Source organism: Xiphias gladius, chromosome 9 (assembly GCF_016859285.1).
Source record: "Xiphias gladius isolate SHS-SW01 ecotype Sanya breed wild chromosome 9, ASM1685928v1, whole genome shotgun sequence".
NCBI lineage: Eukaryota > Metazoa > Chordata > Actinopteri > Istiophoriformes > Xiphiidae > Xiphias > Xiphias gladius.
This window is the reverse complement of record NC_053408.1, coordinates 21,699,631-21,721,122: the sequence shown is the minus strand read 5'-3', so window position 1 is coordinate 21,721,122 and position 21,492 is coordinate 21,699,631. Positions and strand designations below refer to the sequence as shown.

The window sequence follows — 21,492 nt, the reverse complement described above, 5'->3', positions numbered from 1 at the left end:
TCCACCCTACTCCTATTTTACCTTCATATTTCACATTTTCGTGTTTTGATAATTTACCTTTTTTCCCTTCGTCTCTGCTGTCTCACTCTTTCCCATCCTCCATCTCTCTCTGTGAATAAAAGACCCATCTCTCAGTGTCTGGCAACCATCTCAAGCTTGCATTCATGTGCTGAAAGGGTTGGACTAGCTGACACTGCTGAGACCACACAACAGGCATCCAGGGAGAGTAGGGAGAATAGAAAGGGAAAGAGAGAAAAGCAACCAGGCTCATGGCCTGAGGGAGAACAAAAAAAAGGAAAAAAAGAAGAAAATGGGAAATAACAGATGTCGTCTTTATGAGGAATAATGTCTAGCAAGTCAGTTATATCCAACTAGAGGTAAACTGGATCACACTAAGAGTACAAAGTAGTTAATTGAAGTTCATATTGCTGCATTGTTATTCCTTTACACTGCAGTAGAGGAGTAACAAACAGAAGGGGGTTGGTTAACAACAACCTCAGTGTGTAGGTTCAGTGACTGCCACAAAACTTTGAGTGTTAACCAGTTTACTGCAAGTTGGGAATTTCTGATTACACCAGTTAAGTAAGGTTGAGCATGGTGACCCTTCACTATGTTGAACATTCTTTTTTAATGATGACAGATTCACTGTAGGTTATTCCATCCTTATTTAATGGTTCTTTAAAAACACATTCATCATTTGACTTAGGATATTATTTTAAAGAAAAATTTCAACATTTTGTCTTTCTGAGAGTAAGATGATAAGATGAGATGGATCTGATGTCCGTTTTCTGATCTGGAGTCAGAGAGAGAGGTTGTGGTTATATCTGCACACAAACAGAAATGTCAAAATTAAAATTGAGGTTTTAGGGTGGGAGATACTGTATGTGCTGGAACTGTTTCTTGTTGAACAATGAGTGCAGTGACTGTGAGCAGCTTCCCGAAGTGTTGTTATTCACAGTAAGGTTGCCATGGTTTCGTACTACCATGCCTGTACAGAGACCAAAACCAAAACTTGTGCTCACCAACCATATCTGACAACCTGCAATATAGCTAGAGATGCTGCACAGATGTACTGAATGGATGGATACACTGTTGACACATGAGTTTTATAACGGTCCTATGTGTAGAATTTGAATTAGAGCCATTTAATGTTTTGTTGATGTAGGGTATAGGGAGCAGCACCCCCTGGGGACCTCACTGGTAGCTATCTTACTGGAAAAGCCTAAGAATAAAAGAAGGTATTCACACAAGTGTTTCTTGGCCAGAAACTGTTCCGGGGGGAGATGCAGAATACGTAATAGGTTTAAACCGTGAGTGGAGGTAGAAATGATAACATGGAGATGAATTGTAAGTGATGTGTTTTGTTGCTTTGAAACCTTTTGAGTCATATAGAAAATCCTTTCATTTCAATTTAAACTTTTTTTTTAGTTGAATTTTATCACTTTTCTAATACATTGTCATTGAACCATCAACACATCACCATCGCCAAGAAAAGCAAGATCAAGATCATTCAACAGTGAGTAAAACAGCAAAGAGAACACGTTGGACATGCTTAGCATCTACATTAGAAAAGTTGAACTTGCTGCTACAGTATCTCACTGCCTGACAGCCTGGCTTCTACCAGGCTGTCCTAATGGAGATGTGTTATTACAAATGAGCAACTGTCATCAGAGCCTGTGATGCAGGTATGGTGCAAATGGTCTTTACCACAAGAACACCTGGTTCATCCAAAGAACAAGAAGAAAACTCCTGGCAACTGCAGCTCTTCCTCTAAGCGCTTCACTGTGGCTGCTGCTTTTTCTTATGATTCCTCCCTGCAGTATTTACCAGCTTTGACAGCATGGCTGGTATTGTTTTCACCTTGTGGTCCTGGAGACATCCACTGTAGCATGAACTACCACAGTTTTGAGTAATTTCGCCCGTGCCGGACGTAAGGGGGTTAGAAGTAGGGAAGGGGCCATTGGCCCACGATTGTTTTTAAGTTGCAAAACACTGTATCCCAGTTTCAATCTTTCCTGTCCACTCTAAGACAGTAGCTAAAACTACAGACCTTCTTGCTATGGGATCACACCAGCTGCGACGTCCATCAACAAGTTGACGTTCCATCCCATGAATACTGAGTAGTTATTACCAACCACGACAGCATGGCTGGTATTGTTTTCACTTTGTGAGTCTGTGTGTCATCATCCCAAAATCTGGTCCTGGAGATACCTACTGTAGTGGGACACTACCACAGCGGCAGTTATGAGTCATTTCACATCTGTCTGTCTGTCTGGAATGATTTTGTTAACACGATAGTGTCACAACTGTGCAAAATAAAGTCCCGAAACTTTACAGGTGTGTAGTTGAGATCAAAATATAGGCAGAGTTGGAAGATGGGTGTAGTCCAACCCATGAGTACTGGGTACTCATGCAATTACGTGGTAATGACTACACAGTACTCATGGGTCAGAACGTCAACATGTGACGGCGATCGTGGCTGGTGTGATCCTACTGCAAGATGGTCTCTTTTATGCTTTGCAAAACTTTATCAGTAGTTTTTAAGTGTCAGAACTGCATTGTAACAACATTAATTTGAAGAAATGCCTCATCTATACCTGCTAGCTCCCTATTTTCCTCTCAAGACATTATGTTTGATGATGCTCTCATGTTTCATCATATGTGATACAAGTCTGTACTTGGAATGTGCACAGAACAGCTTACTTTGTGAGGAATTCTTTTGAAAATTACTACTTCACTTTTGCTCTTTTCTAGGTCTGTATGGTCTTCCAAAGAGGAACGGTAAACTGAAGGACATCAGCCACTTCGATGCAGTCTTCTTCGGAGTCCACCCCAAACAGGCCAACACTATGGACCCCCAGCTCCGTCTCATGCTGGAGATTGCCTATGAGGCTATTGTAGATGGAGGTGAGGAACAAGTGTAAAGATCAAAAGTAACATGCCTAAAGGTGGGTAGAAAATGTTTGTTGGAAAGTGTGGCTGAATTGTTAGTTGTATTTTCAGTCACCTTTTTTAGTTTGAAAAATAGCTCCTGATCTGAGTGAGGCTACCTGATGAAATACTAAGAGAATGGTTTAAAAACAATGAAATATTGTGATGCAGGACTGAACCCGGTTACACTGCGCGGCAGTAAGACGGGCGTTTACATCGGGGTGAGTGGCTCGGAGGCTGGCGAGGCATTCAGCAGAGACCCAGAGGAGCTGCTGGGCTACAGCATGACTGGCTGCCAACGCGCCATGTTGGCCAACAGACTCTCCTACTTCTTTGACTTCAGTGGTATGCACACACATCTAGGTCCAACATAAACTTTCATTCTTTGGCTTTGTGTTTGTTGCTGGTCTGATAATACCCCGGAACTGAAGCATACACACACACACACACACACACACTAGTAGACTAAGCAGGGAATGCCACAGGATATTTTAACACTTTTTCTGTTCAAATCAGTAATGTATAATGACAACTATATACCAAACTCCAAAAGTCCCGCTCATTCCAATCGATTGTTGCTCACCCAGCACATATGTCAAAAGAATTGTCTCTGAATTGTTTTTCTCTGGCCCCACCTCCTCACCCACACTTTAGCCTGACATGACATCAAACACATGACAACTGCTTTTGTAGCCAGTTACTATTGTCAATCAGTATTACTAACTGTTGAAAATAGTAACTGTTAGACATATGTTTTTTTTTTCAATGTCAGTTGTTTTTAATTTGCTCTTTTATGGCCTAGAACAGGCATAAACCATAACAAGAAATTGTCTTTATGGGTATAGCAGAGGTCTTGACCAGTCATAAACTCTTCTTGGTTCTTAACCATCGACATTTTGGAAATAAACCATTGATTAAACCTACAAAAGTTTACTCAAGTCTTTTCAGTAAATAAACAATTCAGAAACTACTGTACCTTGTAAAATGGCGGTTCATCAATATCAGCACACTGTGCTGTTTCTCAACCCGTACACCACTTGGTGCAGCTTTATGCTGATTCAAATATACATCCTGGACTTCTCCTTGTTTGTGACTCTGTGGAGAATGGCCCTATGGGGAAACATTCATTCATGGGATGCTGAGCCAAAAGGATGGGGCGAGAGAATGCTATGGTGAACTGCCTTCTGCATCAGTGCACATATGGAAGCAATGCTGCCACCATGTGGCAGCTCAGAGCTGCTGTAGTGCAAGACTCTACAAAGTTTTCCTGGATTCCTTGGTTGAAGATAATCTTTCAGCCTCCTCTTCCAATCATAGTCTTTGGTCTTATAGAACGTATTTGGATGAGGCTGTTTTTTACATGCCATATCGTTATCCTGTAATTGATTTCAAAAGTCTTGTAGGTGTGGCCTTTTTTCACCTAAACTGTTTCTTTAACACATTGTGCAGTTCTAACCAATGTTAGATACACATAGATAGTAGAGATGGGGTCTGATAACATTTTATCAAATCTGAATCCAGTTCCAAATCCCTTATCAAATCGTTTTAAGTGTTTGGTGGGGAATGAAGACATCTGTACTGTTTTATTTCACTCAGCTCAGTGACAAAACAAATTTCAACCCTTTTGTTTAACAAAAGATATGACTTGATATTTAAGAATCAAGATTCTTCTATTCACATTAATGATACAATTTGTTATTTTAATTGTGATTTAGGGACCAGTTAGTAAACAAGCATGACAACACCGGTAGGCCGGGCACTCGTCCTTCTCAAGTTATCAAAAAGTTCTTACTTCACTTGTTGAGCGGCAAATAGCTCATTAAACAAAACATTGCATTTTGCAGTTGTTTCGTTGACTTTGTAATGGTCTGCCATGTTTGCTAATGACAGTGTCGCTGAGTTATTATGCATTTGTATACATCATCAGTCTTTTTTTTTTCTCTGCTGATGTCTGAAATATCCAAGATATCCATGATAGTGTCAGAGAAGAGAGGCAAAAGAGACTAAACAGAGAATGTGAATGAACGGATCCGTTGGCCGCAGAGCTTAATGAATCCAGGTATTATACCAACATAGAAGTGGAACCAAAATGGAACCAGCTATCAGAACCCTACCGGAATAGATATGGACCTTAACAGTGACAGATCCTGAATTTAAAGGCATTTGACCTTTTTGGAGATTAATCCTGAATTTAATGGCATTTGACCTTTTTGTGGAACTACAGAAACTTGATCAGTTTGAATGGGCCTAACTCGCTAGTCATGATTTTCTCCCTCCTCCAGGCCCCAGCACCGCCATCGACACAGCCTGCTCCTCCAGCTTGCTGGCTTTAGAAAACGCCTTCCACGCCATTCGCCAGGGCCAGTGTGATGCTGCTCTGGTGGGGGGAGTCAACTTGCTGCTCAAGCCAAACACCTCAGTACAGTTCATGAAACTGGGCATGCTCAGTCCTGAGGGGACCTGCAAGTCCTTCGACGCATCAGGTAAAAGGAAGTCAGGGGGTGCCCCTTGGGCTTGGTGGTTTAAAACACCAACCATGAACAGCATCGTCCCCTGGTCGAATCTGGCTTGGGACATTTGTTGCGCCTCTCTCTCTCTCTTGTTTCTCCACCGTCTCTCGCTGTCTAATAAAGGCATAAAATGCCTTCAGGCAGGATTTTGTTTGCAAATTTGTAGCTCAATTTAAGTTTAATGATATTTCACAGTTTAATATATTTAGGTTAAAATTATAGTTATTGAGTGAATTTGAGAACCTAGTCCTCTCAGGCAGACTACTTGTAGTACTGGACCTTGACTGGCTGGCTGATGAATTTTATCATCATCATTAAAATGACTAAATTGTTATTAAACAGACATTATTTATGCACAAAACCAAAATTAACAAACTTTTTTTTTTGATTTCGGAACTAAAGGGAAAATTCATTAATTCTGCCTTATGTCTCCCTTGAAATACTGTATCGAATTTTTAATTAAACCCGTAATGTTTATCAGTATTTTTATTATCAACAGCAGTGTTTCTCATCTGCCCATTTTTAATTTTAAAGTAAATTTCTCCATCATCACTATTTGCTTAGAATCTTAGAGCATTATTAATTGAACTAAATATTATAATATAAATGATACAATATTTACACTAGTATGTGCGGGTTTACCATTTATAAAGTTTATATTTATATCATTCTGTTGGCCAGGAAATGGATACTGCCGCTCTGAGGCAGCAGTGGCAGTACTGCTGACCAAGCGATCAGTGGCTAAAAGGGTCTACGCCACAGTGGTCAATGCTGGCAACAACACAGATGGATACAAAGAGCAAGGTGAGGGGGCATACTATTAGCCTGTGAGCTCTAAACTCTCATGCTGTTACACATGAGCACTGCATCCAGTCTAAAGATTTCACTTAACCTACAGAGACAGTCAGGTGAGATGAGATGACCAGTTTAGATCCCTTTGAGAGAAACTTAGTCGCAGCTTTGATTCTTGTGTAACGTTCTACTTCAGATGCTAGGTTTTAAATGCTTAAAATTAACAATAATCTGCTCATTACTTTCTCAATGAATCAGTTAATTGTTTGGTCTATAAAATGTCAGAAGATAGAGAAAAATGCCCATTTGCTGGGGTAGTCTTTACTCAGGTGTCAGGCTGCTTGCTGTTGTCAGTGAAACAGAAACACAGTCACACCCCTCAGCTGCTGTCAGTCAAACACAGGCACTGACACACCCCTCAGCTGCTGTCAGTCAAATACAGTCACTGACACACGCCTCAGCTGCTGTCAGTACTTAAGTACAATTTTGAGGTACTTGTACTTAACTTTAGTGTTTTGATTTTATGCTACTTCATACTTCTACTTCCCTACATTTCAGAGAGAAATACTGCGCTTTTTACTCCACTGCATTTATTTGATATCTTAAATTGTCAGTTACTTTTCAGATTAAGACTTTGTATCAAAAAAAATTTGGGGAACTTGTAAAATAAGATGCAGTGCTTTACTATTAAGATAACCAGTAATGTATAAAGTACCTAGAATTGACAGCACATTGACAAATTACAAGATTAAGTAATAATATCCAATAAGATAATGTATTATTGATAATATAACCCACTGAAAGAATGCTTTTACTTTTACTAAAGTAAAAAATCTGAACACTTCATCCACCATTGTATAAATGTTATTTCAGCTGGACTTAAAACAAAATAGTTGCAGATTGATTATATGTTAATCAATTAATTGTTTCAGCAAATTATTGGGTGATTATTTGTGTTACCTTAACGGTAAACCTTGGACTTTTTAGACTTTGTCTGTGTTGACATTACAGTAAGTATAGCTCATTGATAATAGTTGCCATGATTTGTGCAGTTTGGTTAAGGGAAAACTATGGTTTATTGCAAACTGGGTTTTATTTTTGTAGCTTTGATAGTCATTTCTATCAGTAATAATTGCTTGGAACACAGTGACATCAGTAAAAAGAAGCTTTAAAGGGCAAGAAATATAAAAGTCAGACCCAAGCTGTTTGTTGTAAACAGCCATCACAGTTTAAAGACTGCTCTGACCTACTGTACTTACTGTAGTTGTGTGCAGTGAGGGATTATTTTCACCTTTAGTGCACCCACTTTCAGTTTGACCAATAAAAGTGATTTAGATAATCTTGATAAACTGTTGGTTTGTTTACAACCTATTTAATCACCTGACTGGTTGCCTTTCTTGACCTATTTTTTAGTGATCTCACCACAGTTAACTTGGCCAGAGTCACTAGACAGAGATTGCTAAGAGCAACTCAAATAGCTTGAGTTTGGCTTCCACAGATTCTCACAACATCTCAAGAAGGTCGTATCGGGTTACAGCTCAGAGACAATAATCTATAAAACTGGAGATTTGAGCAGGAATATCCATTTGTAAAGGGCTGTGATGAGAATGTTTGAGTAGAGTAGCAGTTACTGCACTTGTTACTGCACTTGTCCTAACACACTCCTCCTGGTCCCTCAGGTGTAACGTTTCCATCAGGTGAAATGCAGCAGAGGCTGGTTAGGTCTCTCTACCAGGAGGCGAATATAACTCCTGAGCAGGTGGAATACATCGAAGCCCACGGCACCGGAACAAAGGTCAGTGCACACAACAGTCTGGTTTCATAATAACACTTTAAGCCTGTCTTCGGTGCTGGTCTTTGCATCCCAAGACAGATAGTTGATAAGACATTAAACAGTCACTCATGAAAACATGCTTCACATTTTTATTCTGAATATGCAAAAGTCACCTTCACACATACATCTAATGTCATTTACCAGGAGTGTCTTACTTTTGCGGCATCTCTGCTCTCTACATGCAGGTTGGGGACCCGCAGGAAGTGAATGGCATTGTCAGTGTGTTCTGTCAATCAAAGCGAGAGCCTCTGCTTGTTGGCTCCACCAAATCCAACATGGGCCATCCAGAGCCAGCCTCTGGTCTGGCTGCCCTGGCAAAGGTGAGTATGACAGCACTTCTGGGTGCTCTGAAGATTCAAAACAACCACATCCCCTTTCCTTTGCATTTTTTTTTTTCTTTTGCAACTTAATTTTTTGTTGATATTGTCAGACTACTTCAGCAGTCAAAGTGTTTCTAGCTGTTCTGAATGTCCACACTGAAAGGTGGGGCAAGAAACCTGCTGTCCTAGCCTCTTCCTTACAGCAGCCCACTGCCTTTCTGATCTCTGCAAGAACCATTCTTTTGCATGTCCTTGTAGTCGTAATACAAAGAATTGTACAATTGGGGATAAAGATGCACACTTTCATGCAATCTCTCCTGGAAGTCATTCATGATGTTGCATTCGGTTGTTCCAATGAAAAGAGACAGAAGTAGTTGTGACTAAAAATGAATGAGGCAAAACAATCACACTTGGGGAATTTGCGAAAAAGACAAATACCTATTAATCAAATGCCAAAACAGATTTCAAATGTTTTACCAACAATAATCTATGAAATTAATCACCAGCAAAGGCGAATCATGATCAAGAAATGAGCAATTTAATTGATCAGTGAGTAACAACCAATCAATAATCAAGAAATGCGAAATAATTCATCAGTAATCAAGAAATGACTTAATAGGTCAGAGGCCAAAATGAAATACCTGAGTCGTAAAAAGTAGGGTTATCTTTGTATTATTAATTGGTCGGGGGCTTGTGGTTTGTTGGTTCAAGCTTTTTCCAAACACTAAACATTATTACTGATGACTTCATTACACCTTATTTATGAATAAGAGAAATATAGCATGTCATTCATCCCCCGGCACATTTAGTGTGCGGAGCAGCTGCCCCACATCATACTGTAAAAAAAACTCTCATGTTATAGCTAAAAACTCACATTTTAATGTCTTTTTTCATCATCTGGGATGTCAAGACATCAGATTTCCACACAGTCAGAGAAAGTAAAAGTCGGCATCTAGGTCATAGCTCAGTTATAAAATTCCACTGTACCACACAGTGTCTATCTTGCCAGGCTGCTGTCACTGCTGGCAGCCAGACACCAGAGCAGAGAATTTTGGAGCGGACAACAGAAACAAGTCACGCTGCTGTGCCTCAAGCTGTCCATTGTTGTGCTAACCTCCGTTTCCATCTCCCATGATGCATTGTTTCCTCGACCTTCAGGGGAGAGCCTTAGTAAAAGCAGCAAAAAATTCTTAGAATGCAGTAAAATGAATGAATGCTTCACAGATTTAAATCAAATCTGTTTAGAATGTAATAAAAGGAACAGTCAAAATATTACGTTAAATGTCTCACACCCAGAATACTTTGTCCGAATCACGCTCAAATGTAGCAAGCAAAGTAAAAGAATGCATCCAAAAATCATCAAACATGCAAAATCCCTTTCATTTGCTTGTAAAGTCAAGTGAAAAGAGAAAAGTAAAAGGCATTCTCAAACCAATGAGTTTCCCCCATCAATTGTCAAAGAAGCCCTGCATCTGCACGAGAACACACATTTTACTTAGGTTGTGTAATTCATAGAATCTGTGTTCCGGTGCTTGTGGTTAACACTTCAGCTTGACTCAGCCTGAGGCCCTGTTCACACCTGGCATGAACATGCATTTTGGGTAATCCGATCACAGGTGGAGAGCTCAAAGTGCACGTGTGAATGCACCCACAACAATTTTAGGACACTCTGACATCTGATTGCACAGACCACATTCAGAGGTGGTCTGGGCCACATATGACCACATTCTTTTAGCAGTGTGTATGCGAATGTGTCCTGGGCCACACTGAATGAAGGACTGCCTACTCAACTCATGTCCTCTGCATAAGTGGAAGCATTTACTCTTTCACACAGCAATTGCATGAGCTGGATTTGTCCACGACATCTGAAAATGTCGAAAAAAGCCCATAGATATATTACAAGTGCTTCAAACATCTTGGGCGATATGGTTTTCCTGGAAAAAGCCAAGGAATAGAGCCAATCTATATTGTTTTGATTTCTTCTTCTTCTTTTAATTTTTGACGGACTACACACAGGAAGTGTATTGCTGCCTCTCGCCAGTTAAAAACAGCAATACATTTGGTCTTTGGCAAATGGAAATGATGTGTGTGTTTATTCGCATATAGAGCCGGGGGCACTTGTGATCGGATCACCCAAGATGCATGTTAATGCCAGGTGTGAACAGGGCCTGAGACGTAACCTTTCGTCCCCCTCCCCCTTCTTAATACAAAAGGTTTATTTCCTTTCTTTGCTGAGCTTTAGGGATGAGGAACCTACTGTTAACCCAACCACCCCTTAACTCAGAGTTGACCCACTGCAGCTGAGGAGAACATGGTGGATGACCATTTTTTGTAGCTACAGTGCATTCGGAAATTATTCAGACCTCTTCAATTTTTTCACATTTTGTTATGTTGAAGACTTATGCTAAGAAAAACCAAGCCACGAGGTAGAAGGAACTGCCTGCAGAGCTCAGAGACAGGATTTTGCGAAGGCACTGATCTGGGGAAGGCTACAAAAAATTTCTGCCGCATTGAAGGTTCCTGAGAGCACAGTGGCCTTGATAATTCTTGAGTGTTTCTCCCATCTAAACGCAGGATCTCTGGAGCTCAGCCAGAGTGACAGTTGGGTTCTTGGTCACCTCTATTATCAAGGCCCATCTCCCCCCGATCGCTCAGTTTGGTCAGGTGGCGAGCTCTGGGAAGAGTCCTGGTTGTTCTAAACTTCTTCCATTTAAGAATCATGGAGGCCACTGTGCTCTTGGGAATTTTCAGTGCAGCAGAAATGTTCTAAAATTCTAAAATTCTTTTTTTACTTTGTCATTATAGAGTGTAGATTGATTAGGGGAAAAATGAATTTCAACAATTTTAGCATAAGGCTGCAACATAAAAAAAATTAGAAAAAAGTTAAGAGGTCTGAATACTTTCTGGAAGCACAGTATGCAGATCAACTTGCAGATTTGTGACTTATGGCAGTGGTTCAGTTGTGTACAGAATTTGGTGGGCTCAGGTCAGTGATGAATGCAAAAAGAGAGCTTGAGAGGGAGGTTCAAACACCACTTGCTTTCACTAGTCCACACACCTGACCAATCATTGCATTAAGTGAGCGTGATGTTTTAGAAAGTCAAGCCCTTTTCAGTTCATAACATTGCTGTCTTCATCAAGCTGTTAAACTGATAGCTTTTGTAATTATTTCAGCCAGGATAAAAATTCTGCTTTTCATCTCGTCTTTGTTTTTATTTTATTGGTTGTTTTACAACCCTCAAACAGGTGTTGCTTTCTTTGGAGCGAGGAGTCTGGGCTCCCAACCTGCACTTCAACAGTCCTAATCCTGACATTCCCGCCCTCACTGATGGTCGGGTGCAAGTCGTTGACCGGCCTATTCCCATCCGAGGAGGCATAGTGGGCATCAACTCTTTTGGATTTGGGGGTTCAAATGTTCATCTGATTCTACGTCCAACTGAGAGACCAGCTGAGGCAACTGCACCGCCCAGGACGATTCCCAGGTTGCTTCAGGCCTGTGGCCGTACAGAAGCTGCAGTGAACACCTTGCTCCAAAAGGGGAAGGAACACGCTGCAGATGACAGCTTCCTGTCTTTGCTGAATGAGATTTCAGGAGTTCCCACTACCAGCATGCCCTACCGAGGCTACAGTCTGGTTGGCTCTCAGAGTGACATTATGGAAGTGCAACAGGTGCAGGCCTCTGCCAGGCCGCTCTGGTATATCTGTTCAGGTGAGTCGTCAAACAAATTAAATTTCCGTTTGACTGATATACATTTATTCTATATTATATACTTAATAATAATAATAATAATAATAATAATAATAATAATAATAATAATAATAATTCTACATTATATATTTATACATTTCAAGTTTTTTTGGGGGGGGGGTTCACAGGTATTTAAGACTGTTACACATTATTAGTTGTTGGTGGATTTCAAAAAGAAAGACTAAAGATCCACAATGATTGAACAGCACTACAAATATTGCTCAAACAATAATAACTATTGAGCACTGGAATGGGACTATATTCAGATGTCCTCAGACAGATGGGTCTTTTCAGTAACTGATGTATTGCTGGATTAGCTTGTGTGATTGTTTCTCTTTTTAACAGGTATGGGAACACAGTGGGCAGGTATGGGCCGCAGTCTCATGCAGCTGCAAGACTTCAGAGAGTCCATCCTGCGGTCCGACGCAGCCCTGAAGGACATCGGCCTGGTGGTGTCTCGAATGCTCATGGAGGCTGACGATGCTACTTTTGAAGACACTGTTCATGCCTTTGTTGGCCTTGCTGCCGTACAGGTAGAGTGGAAACATGATGTTGGATGTGGGAACGATGGCTTTTGTCATGTTCTACTGCTGTGGTACTGGTAAAGAACCATTAGTAAGGGACTCAGCACTTAGGTCCAAGCATATCTATATTTATTTTCCCATGACAGCTTCCACAGTGTGCATGTCTTCTCTGTGAATACAAAGGAGCACTGCCATTGGTACTTTTCCGGGGGGCCCAGGAGCCACCTCAGAAGCTCAATTAATCTCCTCCTTTTCAACCAGCAGATCCAGGGTCTACCTTTTTTTCCCATTGCCATAGTTTCAGGACCCCCTAAAGACCCTGCCCTGGTGGTAGTACTTTCTAATGGTCCAGGAACTATTTGGGCAGAGTTTGCAGTGTTGGAAAGTCAATCACCAGTCAAAACTCATGGTACTGGAATCGATGTTAGGATGAGGGACAGACTTTGTGATTTGTCATATTTATTGATGTTAAAAACAAATTTATGTTGTTGTTGTTGTTGGTGGTGTTTTTTTTCAATTGGTATAATAGGAACAAGATAAGGATAGACTAAAAAGTAATCTGGCTAATCTTCACGGTTCTTCTGATTTGATGGAAAACACAAACAGGAAGGAGTTAGTTTTCCTCAGTTCTTGGAAGTAACCGTAACCCTAACCTAAACAGAATACATTACATATACTTATGCTGTATACTCATACAGGGATTCACTAATATCTAGTTGTTAGGGTGAGATAAGGCGTTAAATAATTTTCTCTTATTCTTATCACCATTTTCTCTGTACTATCTGGATTTTGCTACTTATGATTTGAATGGCCAAATTTACAAATTTCTTATTGATATTCTTTTCCTTTGTGCTTTCTTGCTATCTACAACTTAATTTCCGAACAGGGATCTTTAAAGGTGCTCTGTATAATATGTATAAATCATTACCACGTGCGTTTTAAGTCATTGTTGTATATGCTGTTACAGCGTTATGTGAGTTGCATACAAACAACATAAAACAGAAATGCGATTATAAAATCATAAATGAATACAAATCATATAAAACAAGAAACATAAAAACAACCAGAATGGTAAATTAAAACAACCCAAGGGCTGTCTAAAACTATAAAAATAAAGAAATAACTTAAAACATGCAGACACATGCAAGTTTTAAAATAACCCAAAACATCTGCAACCAGAAGAGAGAGCAACAATGATTTTAATTCACAAAGAGAGACCACATTTTGCGATTTTAAATGTAGTTGCAGAAGGTTCCAATTAGTGGGAGGAGCATACATAAAAGCTCTTTTACAATTTGGGAACTGTTAAACAAAAATGAGTCCTGGGAATGAAGAGAGATTAAACACAAGGAAGTGAAAGTAAGCCCATGTGTGTTCTGTGGCTCACCTTTTTACAGATAGCTCAGATCGACCTGCTCACTAAGATGGGTCTGCAGCCCGACGGCATCATAGGACACTCAGTGGGAGAGCTGGCCTGTGGCTATGCCGATGGCTCCCTCAGCCACAGTGAGGCTATCCTGGCTGCCTACTGGAGAGGCCGCTGCATCAAGGAGGCCAACCTTCCTCCAGGAGGCATGGCTGCAGTCGGTAAGGGAGAGAGATTTCTTACCATACTTCAACAGCTGTTGAAATATCATGAAATAGACACACTGTCCAAAATACATTATAATATACAGGCCCATTCTCAATCACTCAAAATAAAAGCCAAAAGGTTCTCTGCAGATTTACATAAAACTATTTAACTTGAAATAAGCAATGAATACAATACAAATACAATTAAATATGCTAATATGTAAAATTTTGCAAAAAAGGTCGCAGGCATTTTAATGGGACACGTGACCTGAGAGCTGCATCACAAACTGTATAAATGATACAGTACCACAGAGCATGAGCTATTCGACATTGATAGTAATGTGGCCTGCACAAGGAGCCACGCCTTTCAGATAAGCAGTTAGCTGAGTAGCGTTGAGCCTGATTTTAGCTTTGTTGGTGGGCTCAGATTCAGTTGTCTCAAGACTGCGTTGAGGGCTGAGATGTATCAGCATTTGTTTGAGTTCTACCGTATCAAAACTTTACTTATCACTTCTTCTCATCTTCACTAGCGGTCATTCCATTAGCTGTAGCATAACTGTGTATTAAACACAGATTTTAATAGTGATTTTTCAAATTTATTGCTTTTTTCTTCTGTTTTGATATGTTTGAAAATGTAACATAGAACAAATTACATGTACATGTTGCCGATTATTATTATTATTTATTTTTTTTTCTTAATTAAAAATGAAAATAAATGCACTTATTTATTTATTGTGCATCTCTAACCTTTGTGCTTGCTATCTGTGTTCCAGGGTTGACCTGGCAGGAGTGTATGGCTCAGTGTCCTCAGGGAGTCGTACCCGCCTGCCACAATGCTGAGGACACTGTCACCATCTCTGGTCCTCAGGTCAAACATTCTATAAGACTTTGTCTTTTTTGGCCCCATTAATATAGAAAAACATGCATTTTACACAGTTTGACAAAACTCAACATGTCTAGGGAAGTTGGTGATAGTTTTGTAACTATGCCTGTTTTGTAGGATTTGTAATCTCTATCCTTTGCAAAGTTAGGAAAGCTTTTTTGCAATATACAATACGAAATGTTTAAATGTTACCTGTGCGTTTGCTGAATATTACAGGTGATGAAGCACTGTTGTGGAAAATTTTGCACATACCTAGTTGAACTAGTCAGCAAACTTCACTTTTAGATGGAATTGTTAACTTTATTCTGACAGAGGACAAAGGGAAGACGAGTATGAATATGAACATAGTTGGCCAGTAGCTAGTTGTTAAGTAGTAGAGCAGTAACAAGACGAAAGATGCTTGAACGATGCTTTAAACTATGTAAAAACAATGTCAGGTTGTACAACCATAATAGCAACTGTATTATCAAATGTAAACATGGTTACATTGACTGGTAGCCATCTAGGGTTCCAGGTGCAGGGGGATGTGTCCTGAAAGATGTGATGTGTGTCTGTTTCATCAGGACGCAATCAATAAATTTGTGTCCGAGCTAAAAGAGCAGGGAGTGTTTGCAAAAGAGGTGCGCAGCGCTGGCGTTGCTTTCCATTCTTACTACATGGCCTCCATCGCTCCTACCCTGCTAGCTGCTCTAAAGAAGGTACGTAACTCTGCTGTGTTTGAAAAGTACACAATGATGAAGCTGTGACTCCTGCTGTTACGATGGCAGCTACTGGGTAGACTGGGGATCACATTCCCTCTACTATTTGGTGTAGTGATAAATTAAATGTACTATTTCATGTATTATTTTTTGTATGCTTTTTTTTGGTCATACATTTCATTGGCTTATTTATTGTTAATTGATTGATAATAATTAGGGTCTAACTGTGTTCTGTATCCTGTATCCTGATGATAGTTTTGGCTGCCTTATATCTAAAACCGCTGTCTTTCTTTTCTGCATTCTCTCAATGTCATACCAGGCTACTAGGCATGTCAGATTATTTGCATCATTATTATAACTAAGTTCTTAAATTTCATGTTGTTTGGCATGTATTTGAATATTAATAAATAATATAAACTGCTGTCTTGTGTGTAGGTGATCAAGGAGCCGCGGCAGCGTTCGGCACGCTGGGTGAGCACCAGCATTCCTCAGTCTGATTGGGACTCTCCTCTGGCTCTGTATAGCTCAGCTGATTACCATGTCAACAACCTGGTGAGCCCTGTGCTGTTCCAGGAGGGCCTCAGTCTGGTTCCTGAAAATGCTGTGGTGGTGGAGATAGCACCTCATGCCCTGCTGCAGGTATGCTCAACATGTCATTACTACAGACGGGTGACAAGTTAAAGGAAAAACCAAAAAAAAGGGTGGAGAAACAAGATGACAATGTGCCCATCCATAGGGCACGGGGGGTCACTGAATGGTTTGATGATATGGCCTTGGTTGTCACCAGATCTCAACCATATTGAACACCTATGGGAGATTTTGGACTGACAGGTTAAACAGCGCTCTCCACCACCATCATCAAGACACCAAATGAGGGAATATCTTTTGGAAGAATGGTGTTCCATCCCTCCAGTTCCAGAGACTTGTAGAATCAATGCCAAGGTGCACTGAAGCTGTTGTGGCGGCTAATGGCGGCCGAACACCTTACTAAGACACTTTATGTTTTTATGTTTTTCATTTAATTTGTTACCCGTCTATAGATAACAAACATCAACACTCCTGAAATGCAGCAGTTTGAGCATTTTCTCTTCTCACAAGAGCACATCCTGGCTACGTTACTTTGAAAGCTTTTTCCTTCTGTCGAGTGTGAATTACGGGCATCAAATGAGAGAATGTGGGCGGTGTGTACTATAATTTAGACACATGTACCCACTGTATCATCAGTGAAGCAAACATCATTTGAGCCCTTTACTGGCTGCTCAGAGAGGCAATCATCAATCCTGTTATTATATTGAGTTTAGGTTGCATAAAACAGTCCATTTTACTTGAATTGGTAGCTGGAGGCAGGATAGGGAGGTGGGTTAACTGCAAGTATCGCATAGCTGGGACAATGTCCATTGGGAAATATTTGTTTATAATTTAAAACAGTACATACATTCAGCTGTGCCATTGAGCCTAGTCAGCTCTGCCCAGTCACATTGTTTTACACTGCGTGCATTAGCGCTGCATCTTGTGTTGTGCATATATCAGTGACTGCTTCCCCAAAAACATTGGAATTTATCTTTTCCTACACTGTTTCCACAACTTCTTCAGCATCTTTAAGCTACGGCTACTTAGAGCTGATTAAAATGATTTAATTCCGTAATGTTACCCGTTTATGGAAATACACTGTAATAATATGAACATATCTATGAATATAGCTCCACTATATGTAATTTTAAACAAATGAATGAATAAATAAATTAATTAGTAACCCAATTATTTGTATGAATGCAGCAGTTTTTTCATAGTTTCACGCCAAGGAGTAGGAAAACAATTAATATCATTACTTTAATTTATGATTATTGTGAAGACCTGAAGACCTAATTTTTGCAGAAAGAACAGGAACTCTTTTGCACAAGGTCCACCAAAGTTTTGCCAAAACAGTTCCTTTTATTAAGCTCATAGTCATTAGTGAGGATCACTCCTCCCACAGAATTTGTGTTATGTCTCTACCTGAATGCCATCTCGGGGAAACTTCCAGGTTAGGACACCTCTGGAGCTCTCCTGAATTTCAGCAGAGACAGAATTCATTTGTTAGGTAAAGAAAGCTGATGAAAATGTTTTACTACTACTACTCCTAGGCCCAAAAGCAGGACCCAAAAAGCACCAGTTAGGACATGGAGACAATTCTCCTGAGATGCTTGATAAATACGGGCCCAGACCTCTCAGCCAACGCTTAGATAGCAGTTCAACTTCCTGCATGTCTAAACTCCTGAGCTTCACTGAATCTGCATGCCATGCCATGTAGCTGCCATGAAAGAAAATTCCAGTGACGAGGTACTATGGTTTAAAAAAGCTTGGGAACCAACTTATGAACTTCAAATTTTTTATACATGTTTTCTGCGCAGGCCATCCTGAAGCGTAGCCTGAAGCACACATGTTCCATCCTCCCCTTGATGAAGAGAGGCCACACCAACAACCTTGAGTTCTTCCTCTCTAACATTGGCAAAGTCTACATGAATGGGTCAGTAAATGCCTCCCTCTGTCTGCACTTAGAGACTTGGTGCATTGGTGTAGCTGGGGGGATTTGTTGGTCTCGATGGGCTTTGCAGTGAAGGCTACTCTGTACTTCTCCCCTTTGAGCATTCTTGGAAGCGGTTTCTGTTTGCTGATATTAAAATTCTTTTTGATGCACCTCTTTTAGCATCAATGTGAATGGTAATGGCCTTTGCCCAGCCGTGAAGTACCCTGTGCCAGTTGGTACCCCTTTGATCTCTCCCTTGGTGCACTGGGACCATGCCCAGACCTGGGATGTCCCCAAGGTCGAGAATTTTTCCTCTGGCTCAGGAGGATCCAATTCTGCCACCATCTATAACATTGGTAAGAAATGCACATCTGGATTGAAAAGCAACTCAACTCTGCATTTGCCCTCTTTTGTTATGTTAAGAAAAAAAGTTAACAGTGCCTTTTCATTTCATTTGACCACTCGATGGGGTTGGTGTCCAAAACGTTGACCAACAACAGACATAAACCCAGAGTCTCCAGACTATTACCTGATTGGACACTGCATTGATGGACGTGTCCTCTACCCGGCAACGGGTTACCTGGTGCTGGCCTGGCGTACCTTTGTGAGAAGTCTAGGGGTTGTCATGGAAAACACTCCTGTAACTTTTGAGGACGTCACCATCCACAGAGCCACCATCCTACCAAAGACCGGTGAGAGTATAGCAGCAGGGGTGTGAGCACAGGGGTTGGGGGGTATGGAGATCTTGGATGGTGATGGATTGATGAATCGCTTGACTTCCTGTTCAATTTTTCACCTGTTTTTTCCTCTCTGCCTGTCTTTTCTCTTCACCTTTCTGTTCTTCTCAGGCTCTGTCCAGTTGGAGGTGCATCTCATGCCTGCCACCAACAGGTTTGAGGTTTCAGAGAACGGAAACCTGGCTGTCAGTGGTAGGTAGTTGTTGTATATTTTGTGCGTAGTTTTTTGAACGGGGCCATTCCTGGACATTTTGGTGCCAGACAGGCCAGACATCAACTGTCATCTGTCGAGGAAATTATTTTTAAAAAAACTGTTCTTCATGAAAAAATCTTTTTTTGAAGAACAAGAATCTAAGCTGTACAAAAGGTTGCTCCAAACATGATGCTGATTCTGTTAGGACGTTCACACAGAGAGAGCAGGGAGGATCTCTCTCTGGCATTGTTTTCTCATTTCTTTATACCTTGTAACATACAAGTCCTCTGAGCAGTTCTTCAGTTCTGTGTCTTGGGCCCAGAGATATAGAGGACCTGTTCATTCCTGGCATTAACATGTGTCTCTGGTTTGATGTGATCACAAGTGGACAGCTCTAAGTACAAGTGTGAATATACCTAAGACGTATTGAGGATGCATTGAGATCCCATTGCTCAGACCAGATTCGGAGGTTGTCTGGGCCACATATGGCCATATTCTTTTAGTAGTGTGTACACGAATATGTCCTGGGCCACACTGAAGGGACAACTGCTCAGCTGACATCCTCTGCGTAAGTGGATGTATGTAATCATTCGCAAACAAATGACAGTCTTACAAAATGCAAAACTGACTTTGTCCACAATGTCTGAAAATTTCGAAAAGCCCATAGAGATACAATATATTACAAGTGCGTCACACACCATGGGCACTTTTGTTTGCCTGGAACACGCCAAGGAACAGACCCAGTCTGTATTGTTTTGCTTTCTTCTTCCTCTTTTAACTTCTGGCAGACTAGACATGGGAAATGTCTAGTTTCTTCATATTCCTGAATGATTCCAACATTATCCAGGTATTCAATCATCTGTGCTGGAAAATGTTTGAGGCCTTAACAATCCCGGATGGTACCTGTAATTTGAGCTGGGAGCTGGGATCTGATTTATTTTTGACAGTGCATACTTGCATTCTACGGTGTTTAGGCCTTCCTTAAAATAAGTAAATGGTAATGGACTTCTTATAGCACTTTCTAGTCTTATCAACAACTCAAAACACTTCACACTACATGCCATACAACCATTCACACACACATTTGTACATTGCCTTCAAACACACAATCACACATACTGATAGCACAGACATCAGAGGCAATTTGGGGTTAAGTATCTTGCCTCAGAACACTTCCACATGCGGACTGGAGGAGCCTGGAATCGAACCACTGACCCTCTGATTGGTGAACGACCCGCTCGATTTCGTGAGCTCCCAGTAGAGTGTCCCTCTAAAAAGAGTCTGCCTCTAGCCTCAGTTGCAGTATATAATCTGTAACGTGAGCAGTGTTTTTTTTTGTTTTTGTTTTTTTTCCTAAAAGTAATTCATCTTACCACAATGAAACAGAGTAAGGCACACAGTTAGACCATAGACAACAACAGAGAAAATGAAAAAGTCTGCATGTGATCTGCATGTGATTTTCAGGTAAGGTGAGCATTCTGGAGGATGCAGCCCTCAATTCATTCCATTGTCAGATAAGCAAGCAAGCTGCCAACGACGGTGGTGACCCCAAAATGAAGCTTACAGCACATGATATCTACAAAGAGCTGCGACTGCGCGGCTATGACTATGGGAAGACCTTCCAAGGCATCCTGGAGTCCAACAATGCAGGTAAGAGGTGTGTGTGTGTGTGTGTGTGTGTGTGCGTGTGTGCGTGCGTGCGCGTGTTGCTTTGACAGTACTTAAAAGACAATAGTAATATATACATTCCCAATTGGAAAGTGGTCTCAGATTATTGGACCCTGCTGTATGATATTTTTCACTATATCTCCCAGCTCTAAGTATCAATGTGGTGCTATACAGTGTTTTTTGCTTATTGGCCACTGGCATATGATTTCCAGGGGACAGCGGGAAGCTGCAATGGACAGGAAACTGGGTGACCTTTCTTGACACCATGCTGCAGATGATCGTCGTCGGGCTGTCGGGTCGTAGTCTGCGCTTGCCAACCAGAATCCGCTCAGTCTATGTTGATCCAGCCGTCCATCTGGAGAAGATCTGCGAGTACACTGATGGAAAGCAAGGTGTGTGTTACCGCTCTATTCAAATCATAATTTCTAGCACAGCTGATACAGTTTCAGCGTGGCCTGCAAGGCTGGGTGACCTGTGATTGGATGACTTTCAGTGGAAACCTGTGTAGCTGATGTTGTTATATAATATAATGTACACACAGTCCACATTGAACTTTTTTCTGTCTAATTTCCGTAG

The 21,492-nt window shown here is 40.8% G+C and overlaps 1 protein-coding gene across 6 annotated transcripts in view; it reads left to right on the top strand.

Annotated features, from left to right (window-relative positions):
- The window catches only part of fasn (fatty acid synthase), a 55,252-nt gene that overhangs the window by 10,774 nt on the left and 22,986 nt on the right, over positions 1-21,492 (top strand). For 5 of the 6 annotated variants that reach the window (XM_040134798.1, XM_040134800.1, XM_040134797.1 and 2 more), the window contains exons 3-20: positions 2,755-2,907; positions 3,103-3,276; positions 5,214-5,414; positions 6,123-6,245; positions 7,913-8,028; positions 8,253-8,387; positions 11,634-12,096; positions 12,481-12,668; positions 14,057-14,246; positions 15,005-15,099; positions 15,678-15,812; positions 16,248-16,451; positions 18,203-18,318; positions 18,499-18,674; positions 18,819-19,010; positions 19,167-19,247; positions 20,713-20,898; positions 21,129-21,308. In XM_040134798.1, the coding sequence (XP_039990732.1) occupies positions 2,755-2,907; positions 3,103-3,276; positions 5,214-5,414; positions 6,123-6,245; positions 7,913-8,028; positions 8,253-8,387; positions 11,634-12,096; positions 12,481-12,668; positions 14,057-14,246; positions 15,005-15,099; positions 15,678-15,812; positions 16,248-16,451; positions 18,203-18,318; positions 18,499-18,674; positions 18,819-19,010; positions 19,167-19,247; positions 20,713-20,898; positions 21,129-21,308 (3,108 nt within the window). Of the gene's footprint in view, positions 1-2,754; positions 2,949-3,102; positions 3,277-5,213; positions 5,415-6,122; positions 6,246-7,912; positions 8,029-8,252; positions 8,388-11,633; positions 12,097-12,480; positions 12,669-14,056; positions 14,247-15,004; positions 15,100-15,677; positions 15,813-16,247; positions 16,452-18,202; positions 18,319-18,498; positions 18,675-18,818; positions 19,011-19,166; positions 19,248-20,712; positions 20,899-21,128; positions 21,309-21,492 lie in introns of those variants that run through there. The other variant, XM_040134802.1, reaches the window with a different exon arrangement.